This window comes from Canis lupus, chromosome 23 (genome assembly GCF_011100685.1).
Source record: "Canis lupus familiaris isolate Mischka breed German Shepherd chromosome 23, alternate assembly UU_Cfam_GSD_1.0, whole genome shotgun sequence".
Lineage (NCBI taxonomy): Eukaryota > Metazoa > Chordata > Mammalia > Carnivora > Canidae > Canis > Canis lupus.
Window position 1 is genome coordinate 28,473,933 of NC_049244.1, and position 11,919 is coordinate 28,485,851.

Genomic DNA, 11,919 nt, shown 5'->3' on the forward strand with positions numbered 1-11,919 from the left:
TATTTTTTAATACTTGCCATTTGTAAGAGAAATTAAAATGTATTCTGTATTTCCTTACTTTGCTACAGAGTATTTTAATATACTATACTTTTCCATGACTGGGCCTCATCATCATTACAAGTCATCAGTTACTGTATTGGTGGACTTAATAAAGGTCCCCTCAAACACAAAGGTGGACATATATGGCTTATAATGACCTCCCACAGGATTCCTCATATCTCTTCTGCTATACTAATTAGTGATTCTATAGCCTTCCCTTCCAGAACAGCCTTAAGAGAGACATACCAGGCAAGGTGTTTCTATATGAAATGGCCCTATACTAATGCATTACATTCACACTGATGTTTCCCAGCTTTCATTTTATATATATGTCTTCTTCATATCTTACTAGCAAGCTCTATCGGACAACATCTCTAAACCTCCAGCACCTTCTTACTTCCTTCCAAATCTATCCAAAGCAGAGCTGAAGATGAGTGTGTGTGTGTGTGTGTGTGTGTGTGACTGTGAGTATAAAATTGTGTTTTATATACATACAAAGCTTAGTCAAATGAGCTCTGCCTGAAAAGACGGAAAATACTGTACATTTCTCCCTAACAAAGTAAATTAAAGTAAATAAAAATAAGCTGTTCATAATAGTCTATGGAGCTTTATTGCTCTGCTACATTGCTCTCTTTGGCAGCACATATACTAAAATTTATTGCTTTGTTCCAAGTTCATAAAATTCCAGAGAGCTGTCTAATGCAAAAGTCAGAACATAATTCTATTAAAACCAAATGGAGAATACTTGTAGCATAGTTACCAATTCTCTGATACTGCGATCTTCAATTTTATTTAGCACTTGTTCCGGGAAAAACTGTCCATTTCTATAAGCGAGAAGTTGAGAGAGATCAAACAGTGGTACACCTTCTGTAAAAAGTTCAGCTATAACACAACCTAGAAAATAAAAAATATAATTCCATTAAACATGCAAAATATCTTTAATACAGTACAAGAATTCAGAGAATTCACAAAACTCAAAATGAAAAACCCAAAGTAAACTGAATTAAAAATATTAATGCAACATACAACTACAATCAAGCAAGACGGGGAAAATATCTACTGCCCTGTCATCAGTTTCTGAAAGTGTAAAGTCAAAAGAAGCTCACTGAATTTTTCTCCATCTTAAAAAAAATCAAATAAAATTACTTCCTGGTTGTCTAATTTAAAATGAATATGTTTGTATATATGGCAGCCCAGGTGGCTCAGCGGTTTAGTGCCGCCTTCAGCCCAGGGCGTGATCCTGGAGACCCGGGATCAAGTCCCACGTTTGGGCTCCCTGCATGGAGCTTGCTTGCTTCTCCCTCTGCTTGTGTCTCTGCCCCTCTCTCTCTCTCTCTCTCTCCCTGTGTCTCTGCCTCTCTCTTTCTCTGTCTCTCGTGAATAAATAAACACAATTTAGGAAAAAAAGAATATGTTTGTATATAATATATACATACTGGGATCCCTGTGTGGCGCAGCGGTTTAGCGCCTGCCTTTGGCCCAGGGCGCGATCCTGGAGACCCAGGATCAAATCCCACATCAGGCTCCCGGTGCATGGAGCCTGCTTCTCCCTCTGCCTGTGTCTCTGCCTCTCTCTCTCTCACTGTGTGCCTATCATAAATAAATAAAAAAAAAAAAATTAAAAAAAAATAATAATAATATATACATACATATATTTAGAGATAAATAGATTACAAGCCATAAGAAATATAATACTTTTTTAAAGTATGGCCTTATTTTAGACTTTAAGTTCATAAGGAACTGAGAAGTCATATCTGACAACTCATTTACTGATCATCAAAGTTATTAGGTATCTACCATATATATACTAGACACTAGCAGCACACAGAATAGATAAAACCCTTGCCCTCATGAAGCTTTCATTCTAGGTAGACATAAAATAAGCCAGTGAACAAACATGTGAGGAGTGCTACAAAGTACAGGTGTAAGACTAGAGAGGGAAGGAAAAATAACCCAATCATTTTGCACTTACATAATCTTCAAACAAGGAATGGAAAAAAATCTACCTACATTCCCAAAAGGACAAAGCAGTTTCACTGAATCATTATATGACTTGCATTTCACAAGTTTTTTGTTTTGTTTTGTTTTTAAAGAGACTGCACATGCATACAGGGAAGGAGATGGCAGAGAGAGTGAAATAATCTTAAGCAGGCTCCACACTCAGTGTTTAGCCCCATGTAGGGCTCGATCTCATAACTCTGAGATCATGACCTGGGCTGAAATTGAGAGTTACTCAACCAACTGAGCCACCCAAGCACCCTTGCATTTCATTTCACAAGTCTCAAAGAGATCCTTAAATAACCTTAGCGCACAGCCTCTCCATTTCCTGGTCCCTCTACCTAGACTGCTACTCCTCCAAATATTCACCTGACTTATACCTCCACCTCCTTCAGATCTTTCATCAAATGTCATTTAGAATATTAGGAATAAGAAAACTATGCAGTTTAAAATTGCAAGACACACCACAACTACCCCTTACTTACCTGGCATGTCCCTTTTTCCTTTCCCTTTTCCCACAGCACCAACAGCCAAATTAAATATATTATGTATTTATTTTATTGTCTTGTATACCCACTAGAATGCAAAATCCATGAGGAAGGATTTTCTGCTCCTTCACTCATTAAAAAACTTCCAGGAACTAAAAAAGTTCCTGACACATAATAAACACTCAATAAATTTCTTAAATTAATTTCTACCTATATAGTGTCAAGTTTCAGAATAAGAGACTTAAAAGAGCTACTAAAAACACCATACCCAAGAAGAAAAATAGAATATCAGACAAACACTACAAACCAACCAGATCTAATACAGACATCAAAAGAACACTCCGGGATCCCTGGGTGGCGCAGCGGTTTGGCTCCTGCCTTTGGCCCAGGGCGCGATCCTGGAGACCCGGGATCGAATCCCACGTCGGGCTCTCGGTGCATGGAGCCTGCTTCTCCCTCTGCCTATGTCTCTGCCTCTCTCTCTCTGTGACTATCATAAATAAATAAAAATTAAAAAAAAAAAAAAAAAAGACCACTCCACCCAAAATCAGCAGCAGAATACAAATTCTTCTCAGGTACACTGAACACTCTTCAGGTTAGACCATATGCTAGGCCATAAGACAAGCCTCAGTAAGTTTAAAATGACTGAAATCATACAAATCGTGTTCTTCAAACTTCAATGGAATGAAATAAGAAATAATAGAAAACAGCTTGAAAAATTCACAAATATGTAGAAACAACACACTCCTAAATAACCAATTGATCAAAGGGAAATTAGAAACATACTTCATGATGAATAAAAATTAAAACACAACATAAAAAACACATAGTACGCAACTAAGACAGCGTTTAGAGGAAATGTGTACCTATAAACACCTATATCATAAAAGAGTGCAGAACAACCTAACCTTAACCTTAAGAAACAAGAAAAGTAAACTAAAACCAAAGCAAACAGAAGAAAAGGAATAATTAAGACTGGCATGGAAACTTGTGAAGTAGAGAATAAAACACAATAGAGAACACTGACAAAATCTAAGGTTGGTGCTTTGAAAAGCTCAAAAAATTGACAGACTCCTACTAAGAAGATAGATGTCTCAAACTACTAAAATCAGTTATGAAAAGGGGACATACTACCAACCTTACAGAAATGAAAAAGCACTATATTTTAAACAATTGTATGTCAACAAATTAGATAACCTAAATGAAATGGACAGATTCCTGGAAAGATACAGACTACCAAAGCAGACTTAAAAGAAACAGAAAATCTGAACAGACCTTAAAAGTAAAGAAATTGGATTAGTAATAAACATTCCACAAAAGAAAAGCCTAAGACAAGATGTCTTAACATGTCTTTTAAATGTTAAAATACTTACCCATCTTTCACAAATTGTCCCGAAGAAAAAGAGGGAACACTTCCCATCCTTCACAAATTGTCCCAAAGAAACAGAAGAGGGAACACTTCCCAACTCATTCAGACAAAAACATCACAAGAAAACTACAGACCGATGTTCCTGATGAATATAGACACAAAAATCCTCCAAAAAATACTAGCAAACTGGGTGTAGGAATTAAGAAGTCTGTATCAAGGGCAGCCCGGGTAGCTCAGCAGTTTATTAGCACTGTCTTGAGCCCAGGGCCTGATCCTGGAGACCAGGATAAAGTCCCACGTCGGGCTCCCCGAATGGAGCCTGCTTCTCCCTGTGCCTGTGTCTCTGCCTCTCTCTCTCTCTCATGAGTAAATAAAGAATTAAAAAAAAAAAAAAAAAGTCTGTATCAATAATTTAAAAAAAGAGAGAGAGGAAAGAGAGGACACTGAGTATGCCAGAATGCTGAGGGTCTACTGGTAAATGTGATATAGGTAAATGTGGAGAAAGTGCTAGAAATGGAAAATCATTTGCAACCATCAAAGTAAAGACGGGTCAGGCAAGAATCATCAATGGATGTCAAATCAAGAAGGAAGTTGTGAGGACTAGCAGTGCATTTGCATGGTCTCAAAAGTTTCTTCCCACAGGCAAGGGATTAAAAAAACAAAAGGTAACTAACTACAGAGGGGAGAATCAGGCAAGACCTTAATCAAAATTAACATCACCAACAAACACCATTTGTCTCTAAATGTGATACTGTGAAGATGCATTTTCATATATACAGTACACTGAGAATGAATAACCTGAATCTAATCAAAAGGAAAAACCAAACCCCAAAAGGTGTACATTCTATAAAAAACAAAAGGGTGGAGTGAGCTGCGTGAGCACATTCGTGTGTGCGTGTCCATACACACACAATGCAGGTAAAAGCCAGTGAAAACTGAGTAAGTTCTATATCTAGTTAAGAGTAATGCTACAATGTCAATTCCTGATTTTGACGTGGTACTGGTCATATATCACTAGTGCGGAAGCTGAGAAGTATTCTTCATTATTTTTGCAACTTCTATCGTTTAAAATAAGAAGTATAAAAACAATTTTTTAAAGGATTTTATCTGAGAGAGAGAGTGAGCATGAACAGGAGGAGAGGCAGAGGGAGAGAAAAAGAGAAGGAAGAATCTCCACTGAGTAGGGAGCCCCAATGCAGGGCTCAATACCTGGCCCCTGGGATCATGACCTCAGCTGAAGGCAGGCACTTAACCGACTGAGCCACCCAGGCACCCCATAAAAATAATTTTTTAAAAATTTAAAAGAAGAGGTATTCCTAAAAAAAAAAAAATCAACATCATGGTGACCAAAAAAAAAAAAAAAGCTGTAAAGATGTTTCACATCAAAGGAGGCTAAAGAGACATGACAACTAAATGCAATATCAAACCCTAGACTAGCTTCTGTCTTGGAGCAGTTAAAATGCAAAAAGGGGACATTATTTGGTCAAAAACAAAATCAGGATTAAAATTATAAATTATTTTATCCATGTTAAATTTGCTGCAGTTGATAACTGCAACAATACAATTATGCAAGTGTTATGTAAGAGACTAGGCAGGATCTTATGAAATACATACAGAAGTATTTAGAGGTGAAGGGCCATGATATATGTAACTTATTCAGGAAAAAATCATGGGGGGTAGGGCAGTGTGCAAAAAATGTACAAGTGATAAAGCAAGTAGAGCAAAATGTTAACAAGTGAATCCGGGGATTCTCTTCTACAAGTTTTTACAGTTTATAAGTGTGAAATAATTTCCAAGTAAAAAGTCAGATAGAAACATAGCTACATTTGACTATTTACAAGTAAATGGGGGTTGTTATGGATTGAATTGTATCTCTACCTCCCCACAATTCATATGTTTAAGTCTTACCACCCAGTTCCTGTAACCTAAAATACAGGTAATAGGGCCTTTAAAAAGTTAAAATTAAATGAGGTCCTAAGTCCATTATGACTAGTGTCCATAGAAGGGGCACCAAGGAAGAGGCCAAGTACATAGCGAGAAAGTGGCCATCTGCAACCCAAAGAGGCTTAAGAAGAAATCAATACTGCTGGCACCTTAATCTTGGACTTCCAGCCTCTAGAACAGAGGAAAAATAAATTTTTGTTTAAGCTGCCAAGTCTGGGACACTGTGTCATGGCAGCCCTAGCAAACTAATACAGAGGTGAATACGGGACTTTTTCTTGTGACTTTTAGAATGTTGTTGTGAAAAAGGTGTTATTACATGGTATCTCCCTATGGAACAAATTTTTCAAGGTCTCTTCATCAATACTAAGTCCTTATAACTCAGATATCAGCTCAAATGTTACATTCTCAGAGGTCTTCTCTGATCATTTTACCTAGAGTTGTCTCCTACCAACCTTTGCCATAACATGTAAAAGCCATAACTCTTTGTCACAGCAGTTAACACTGAAGAAAATTAACTTCTTTACTTATTCTTTTTCTACTCTACTAGAATATAAGCTCCTTAAGGGCAAAAACTGTCAGTCTTGTTCAGAGCTGTACTCCCAACACGTATAGAGCAGTGTCTCATATATATCGGACAGATAAAATTCAAATATTTGTCAAGTAATGAATGAAAGATCTCCAGGAAAAAGGCTGTGCACACTTACATGACCAGAAAGAGAATATATACACGTCTCCAAAACCAGCAGCCAGGAATCATGGATATGCATCAAGATGGAGAAAAGTAACATTTAAAACCCAAAGAGCCTACATCAAATCTTAGGAGCAGTGTGACAGGGACAGATCCCACCCACCTCTTGAAAGAAAGAAGAAAGAAAAGAAAGAAAAGAAAGAAAAGAAAGAAAAGAAAGAAAGAAAGAAAGAGCCTATCTTCACCCAAAACAGTGTAGGACTCTAGTATGGAAATAATAAATGCTGAGTAAGAAGTTTATGGAACTATAACGTACACAGAAAAGATAAATATATACTTTTCGTTGACTCTTGAAATTTTAAAACTCTAACAAACTTCCAGTTATAAATAAGTCACAAGGATTTAATAAATTATATGCCAGTGATACCCCAAGTATTTACTTGGCAATTTTCTTCTTAAAAGAAAAAGCCTAAAATCATCTTGAGGTTAAAAAGTGATCATGTTTCTAAGCTAAGGGAATCCTATTGACAAAATAGTAATTTTAAAAGTAAAAATGGTTTGCCAAAAATTTAGATACATTCACTGATCAAAAAAGTTGGGACTCTGATGGATTGATTACATTTCTAGTCTTGTTATACTCACAGCCTGGAGGCTAACCCTAGCTTATCAAAAACAACCCTCAGTATTATCTTGGGACACACATTAGTGAGCTGAATGGGCCAGAAGAGGTTATGAACCTGTGTAACAATGCTTGTTGATTCCAATGAAATACACTTCTTCATTAATTATTTTTCTTAAATAATCTAAAATATAGCTGCTCAGTTTATGTTTTCTTTGCAGCAAACCTACAGATGGTAAAACCTTTGTGAAATTTATGAAAAATGGCACTGATGCAGAGTTCACAAGGTATTCCTCCAGATACTATTTTCAGCCCATTTCTTTTCCCAAAATTTCATAGACAATCTAGAATCCGTGGCCTGGCTTCAAGTGGTATGTGTATATGAAATAATGTATATTAATGCATGACACTTTTCTTCTAGAGAAGGTGGCTACTGATCTCATCAAAGTCTTTAAGGGGATCTCAAAAAAGCTTAAGAATGACTTCTTTACAAACTCTCCTGGGTTACAAACCCATTCCCTTGGCTACAATTACTACTTATTTCCTGGTAACTACCAAATCTCCACCTCTGTCCTAAATCTCTATGCACCAAACCTTTATTACCAACTGCCTGTTGCACATCTTCCCCTGGATATCCCCCAGACGCCTTCAATTCAACATATCTAATGAAGACTTCATCTTCCCACCTCTTACCCATTCGTCCTCCTATTTCTCCTATGTCAGTGACCATCATTGCCAATCCACCCCATTTCCCAAGTCAGGGTGAAAGAAGTGCTCTTGACGTTACTACCAATCAATTCTATCTATTAATTATCTCTGAAGTGTTCTTTCTTCCACTCCCTCTCCAATTCTGTCACAACTTTCAGTCAGTCAGGGTCACATCTTATCTGGATGGTAACAGTTTACTCCTAGCTGGTTTTCCCGCCTCCAAGGTAGCTCCCTGCAATCCACTGTCCATGCTACAGCATTTACTTAAAATAATACCTGATGCTGTCCCCATAGGCTAGCATGGGCATGCCAGCCCATGAGCTGAGGCTTGCTAACCTCACACTCTACACTCCATGCGCCAGATATAGTAAACTACTTAAAGTAGCCTAATAAATCAGTGCCTCATGATCTGGTCTTCATGTCTTTGTATAAGGAATACCCTCCGCTTGAAACAAGCTATCCTTGCCATAGCTAGCTCCCAATTATCTTTCAGGTCTGTTTAAAAATCATCCTTCCAGGGGCACCTGGGTGGCTGAGTCAGTTAAGTATCTAACAACGGGTTTCAGTTCAAGTCATGATCTCATGGGTCGTGAGACTGTGCTCCATGTCAGGCTCCCGGCCCAGCTGGGAGTCTGCTTAAAGATCCTGGCCCTCTGCCCCTTTCCCCCACTCACGCACATACAAGGACACTCTCTCTCTCTGAAATAAATCAATCTTTTAAAAAAAATCATCCTTCCAACAAAGAGGCCTTTCCTGATATTGCCTCTCTACCCATCAAACCACGGAGACAAATTTAAATATTTGTACATTCCAATAACAACACCCAATGCTTATCACCACCACAGCAAATCACACTGCACTGAAATTGCTTTTTCAATATCATATCTATCTCCCCATTAAACATAAACATCTTGAAAAGAGAAACCGTAAGTGTCCATTTGTCTCCAGTGTTAAGACAGTGCCTTGGGGTGCCTGGCTGGCTCAGTGGGTAGAGCATGCAACTCTTGATCATGAGTCCTGAGTTTGAGCACCACATTGGCGGTAGAGTTTACGTTAAGGAAAAAAAAAAGTGCCTGATACGTACAGAAGAATTCAAATATTTCTTAAATATCTGAACAAATGAACTACTCTGTACTTCCTCAGCATGTAAACATATCCAATAAAAGACTGCTATATCTATCCGAATAGTGTGTGAGGTGTCAAGAAAATAACTTTTCAACATATGGGATTTTCTAAAAACTACATTTCAACGTTCCAGAGTTAAAATATATGCATATTTCCCCTTAGCAAACTTGATCAACTTGAATACCTGCTGAAAAGATATCCATTGCGCGCTTCAACTCTCCTCTTGTTCTCTGATTACTATTTAAGTCTACAAGTGGAGTTGAAGGATCCCTCATATATTCTAACTCAGTAGCAAACAATCCACCATCAACAAAACGTTCAGGAGCAATATAGCAAGTTCTCCTACGTGAAGTGTCAAAGAAATAGTTGAAATCTGCTGGGTTGTCCTCCGGAAGGTAAGTGGGCTTAAAACTTGCAAAATCAGTTAGGAGGACCCAATTCCAACTGGTGACCATAACGTTCTCAGTCTTGATGTCCCCATGACGGACTCCAGATTTGTGTGCTTGGTCCACAGCTGTCAGGATCTGGAAAGCAATCCAACGCTTCTCAATGTTATTTAAGAAGGGACGGGTACTGATGCGATCATAGAGGTTGTCTCGCACATACTGCCTAAAGAGCATGGCTGCTTTCTCAGATGCTTTTTCCACTGCTTTCTGAAAAGGCAGACAGTTCTGTGCAGAATGAAGCCTGATTTTCAGTTCCTCCAGCTCTTGTTTATAGCTGGTTAAAGGCAATGTGGGATCCTGAATTGCAAAGACCTTCACAACCACCAGGCCTTCTCGGTGCTTCGCTCGAGCAACTTTAAAAAACCGAGTGCTTCCCAGGCTCTTATCATATTCAAAGTCATGGATGTCTGAGAAATAACTCTCCACAGAAAGGATCTGGGAAGGAGCAATGCCAGCAAGCTGATTTCCCATAATGGCAGCAAGTACCTCTGTGTCAGTAAGTCAGGACAGAACACCTACTTTAAAAAAAAAAGAAGAAGAAGAAAAAGAAAAGATACAAGCAACGAAACGTCATTATTTACATGCTCTCTTCCTAAAAGATAGATGTACCCTATTTCTCTTCCACGGCAAGCACCGTATCTAGTCTTCCAGGTAGCCTCTAAATTTTAGACACATTTATCTAAAAAGATCGTGCTATTTTATGTTGTCCTTTCCGGGAGCTGAACCATATTTAAATAGATCCCCCCTTCAATATTAAATTGGAAATGTTAGAATGTGTATTTTCTGCCATTTAAATTTAAAAATTAGGGATCCCTGGGTGGCTCAGCGGTTTGGCGCCTGCCTTCGGCCCAGGGCGTGATCCTGGAGACCCGGGATGGAGTCCCACATCAGGCTCCCTGCATGGAGCCTGCTTCTCCCTCTGCCTGTGTCTCTGCCTCTGTGTGTGTGTGTGTCTCTATGAATAAATAAGTAAAATCTTTAAAAAAATAAAAATAAAAAATAAAAATTAGGGATCCCTGGGTGGCTCAGCGGTTTGGTGCCTGCCTTCAGCCCAGGGTGTTATCCTAGAGTCCCGGGATGGAGTCCCACATCAGGCTCCCTGCATGGAGCCTGCTTCTCCGTCCGCCTGTGTCTCTGCTTCTCTCTCTGTCTCTCATGAATCAATAAATAAAATCTTTAAAAAATAATAAAGTAAGTTTAAAAATTAACGAGCCTTTACTGTGTGTTCAGCACTGTGCTTGGGGTTACGAGGATCCAAACAGTACTATATGACACAGTCTGTCCAAGAAGAACCCGTGGTCTGGGTGTGAGACACCAACACATTAAAAACTTAAAACGATTAAATAAATAAATAAATACTAATAATTTAAAAATAAAAACTTAAAACTGACTAAAAATCGCCTGAATCGAATAGGTCACAACTCCTCAAAGATCAAGCTAAGACCCCCCAAAAAATCAGTCACTCCTGGACCCTCCCAACCTAATTCCAGTGTGCTGGAATTCCAGGGTGCTAATTCTCACCAATTAACACGCGGCATCGTGCAAAACAGGGACGAACCCCTAGTGGAGAGGTTAAAGAAAAGTAAGTAAACCAAAATACCCACTGGCCAAACACAGCCCCGGGTTCTCCTGGCTCCTACCTTGCAGGAAATCTAAGACACACACACGCGCGCGCGACCATGCGCACATAGAAACATTTACCCCAGGACTCTGCAAAGTGTCACAAGTCGCTCCGTCGCTCACACTGAGGTCGGGACGGATCACTTCATGGTCCGGGCGGGGGAGTCAGCAGCCGGATGAGTCTCGGGCGAGACTTCCGCACGAGGGGTCTTCCTTCAAACGCGGGAGGTGGGACGCTGGGGGAGGGACGCCGAGAAGTCCCAGTTTCCAGAAACCAAGGTGGTCCGCAAGAGAGAAGTGGGAAAGTCCTCGGTGCCGCAGCAGACGACCGAAGCCGAGCGGAGGGGATTCCACCGACACCCGCAGTTGCCCCCGCCAGTCCCCTCCTCTGCCCCGGGAGCCAGGCGCTCCCAGGCCTCGCCTCCGTGCCGCGCGGATCTCTGGACCCTCCAAGGCCCCCAGACTTCTCGAGAGCCTCACCACCAGGCGCGGAGGCGGGGCGCGGGACGGAGCCGGAGGCGGCCAGCGCCAGGAAAACCACTTCTTCGGCTGATGCAGACACCGAGAACGCCGAACTCCCGGGAAAGCTGCCGGCTCTGACCTCACTTCCTGTTGCGGAGCGGAAGTGACGACGGGGCGAGGCTTACAGGAAGAGAACGGGCGGCCAGGGAGTGGGTTGCTAGGAGACGAAGAAAAGGCGTGGCCTCACGCTGAGAACCTGGAGGAAGGAAATCAAACGTTCTGTCAAGTGTTCCCCACCGTGGTCTTCATTCTATCGTTGCCTAAACGCTGAGGCTTCTGACATCGCCAGGACAAAGTTAAGAATTCACAGGTTTAAAAATTAAAAATAAAATAAATAATTAAAAATTAAAAAT

The 11,919-nt window shown here is 40.0% G+C and overlaps 1 protein-coding gene across 2 annotated transcripts in view; it reads right to left on the reverse strand.

Moving 5' to 3' along the window:
* Window positions 1-11,658, reverse strand: part of PIK3R4 (phosphoinositide-3-kinase regulatory subunit 4) — a 71,139-nt gene extending 59,481 nt beyond the window's left edge. The window contains exons 1-3 of one of the 2 annotated variants that reach the window (XM_038570822.1): window positions 11,126-11,658; window positions 9,163-9,939; window positions 800-933 (exon numbers count right to left, since the gene is read on the reverse strand). In XM_038570822.1, coding sequence (XP_038426750.1) covers window positions 800-933; window positions 9,163-9,895 — 867 coding nt within the window. In that variant the 5' untranslated portion in view covers window positions 9,896-9,939; window positions 11,126-11,658. Of the gene's footprint in view, window positions 1-799; window positions 934-9,162; window positions 9,943-11,125 lie in introns of both variants that reach the window. The other variant, XM_038570821.1, reaches the window with a different exon arrangement.
* Window positions 11,659-11,919: the final 261 nt, after the last annotated feature.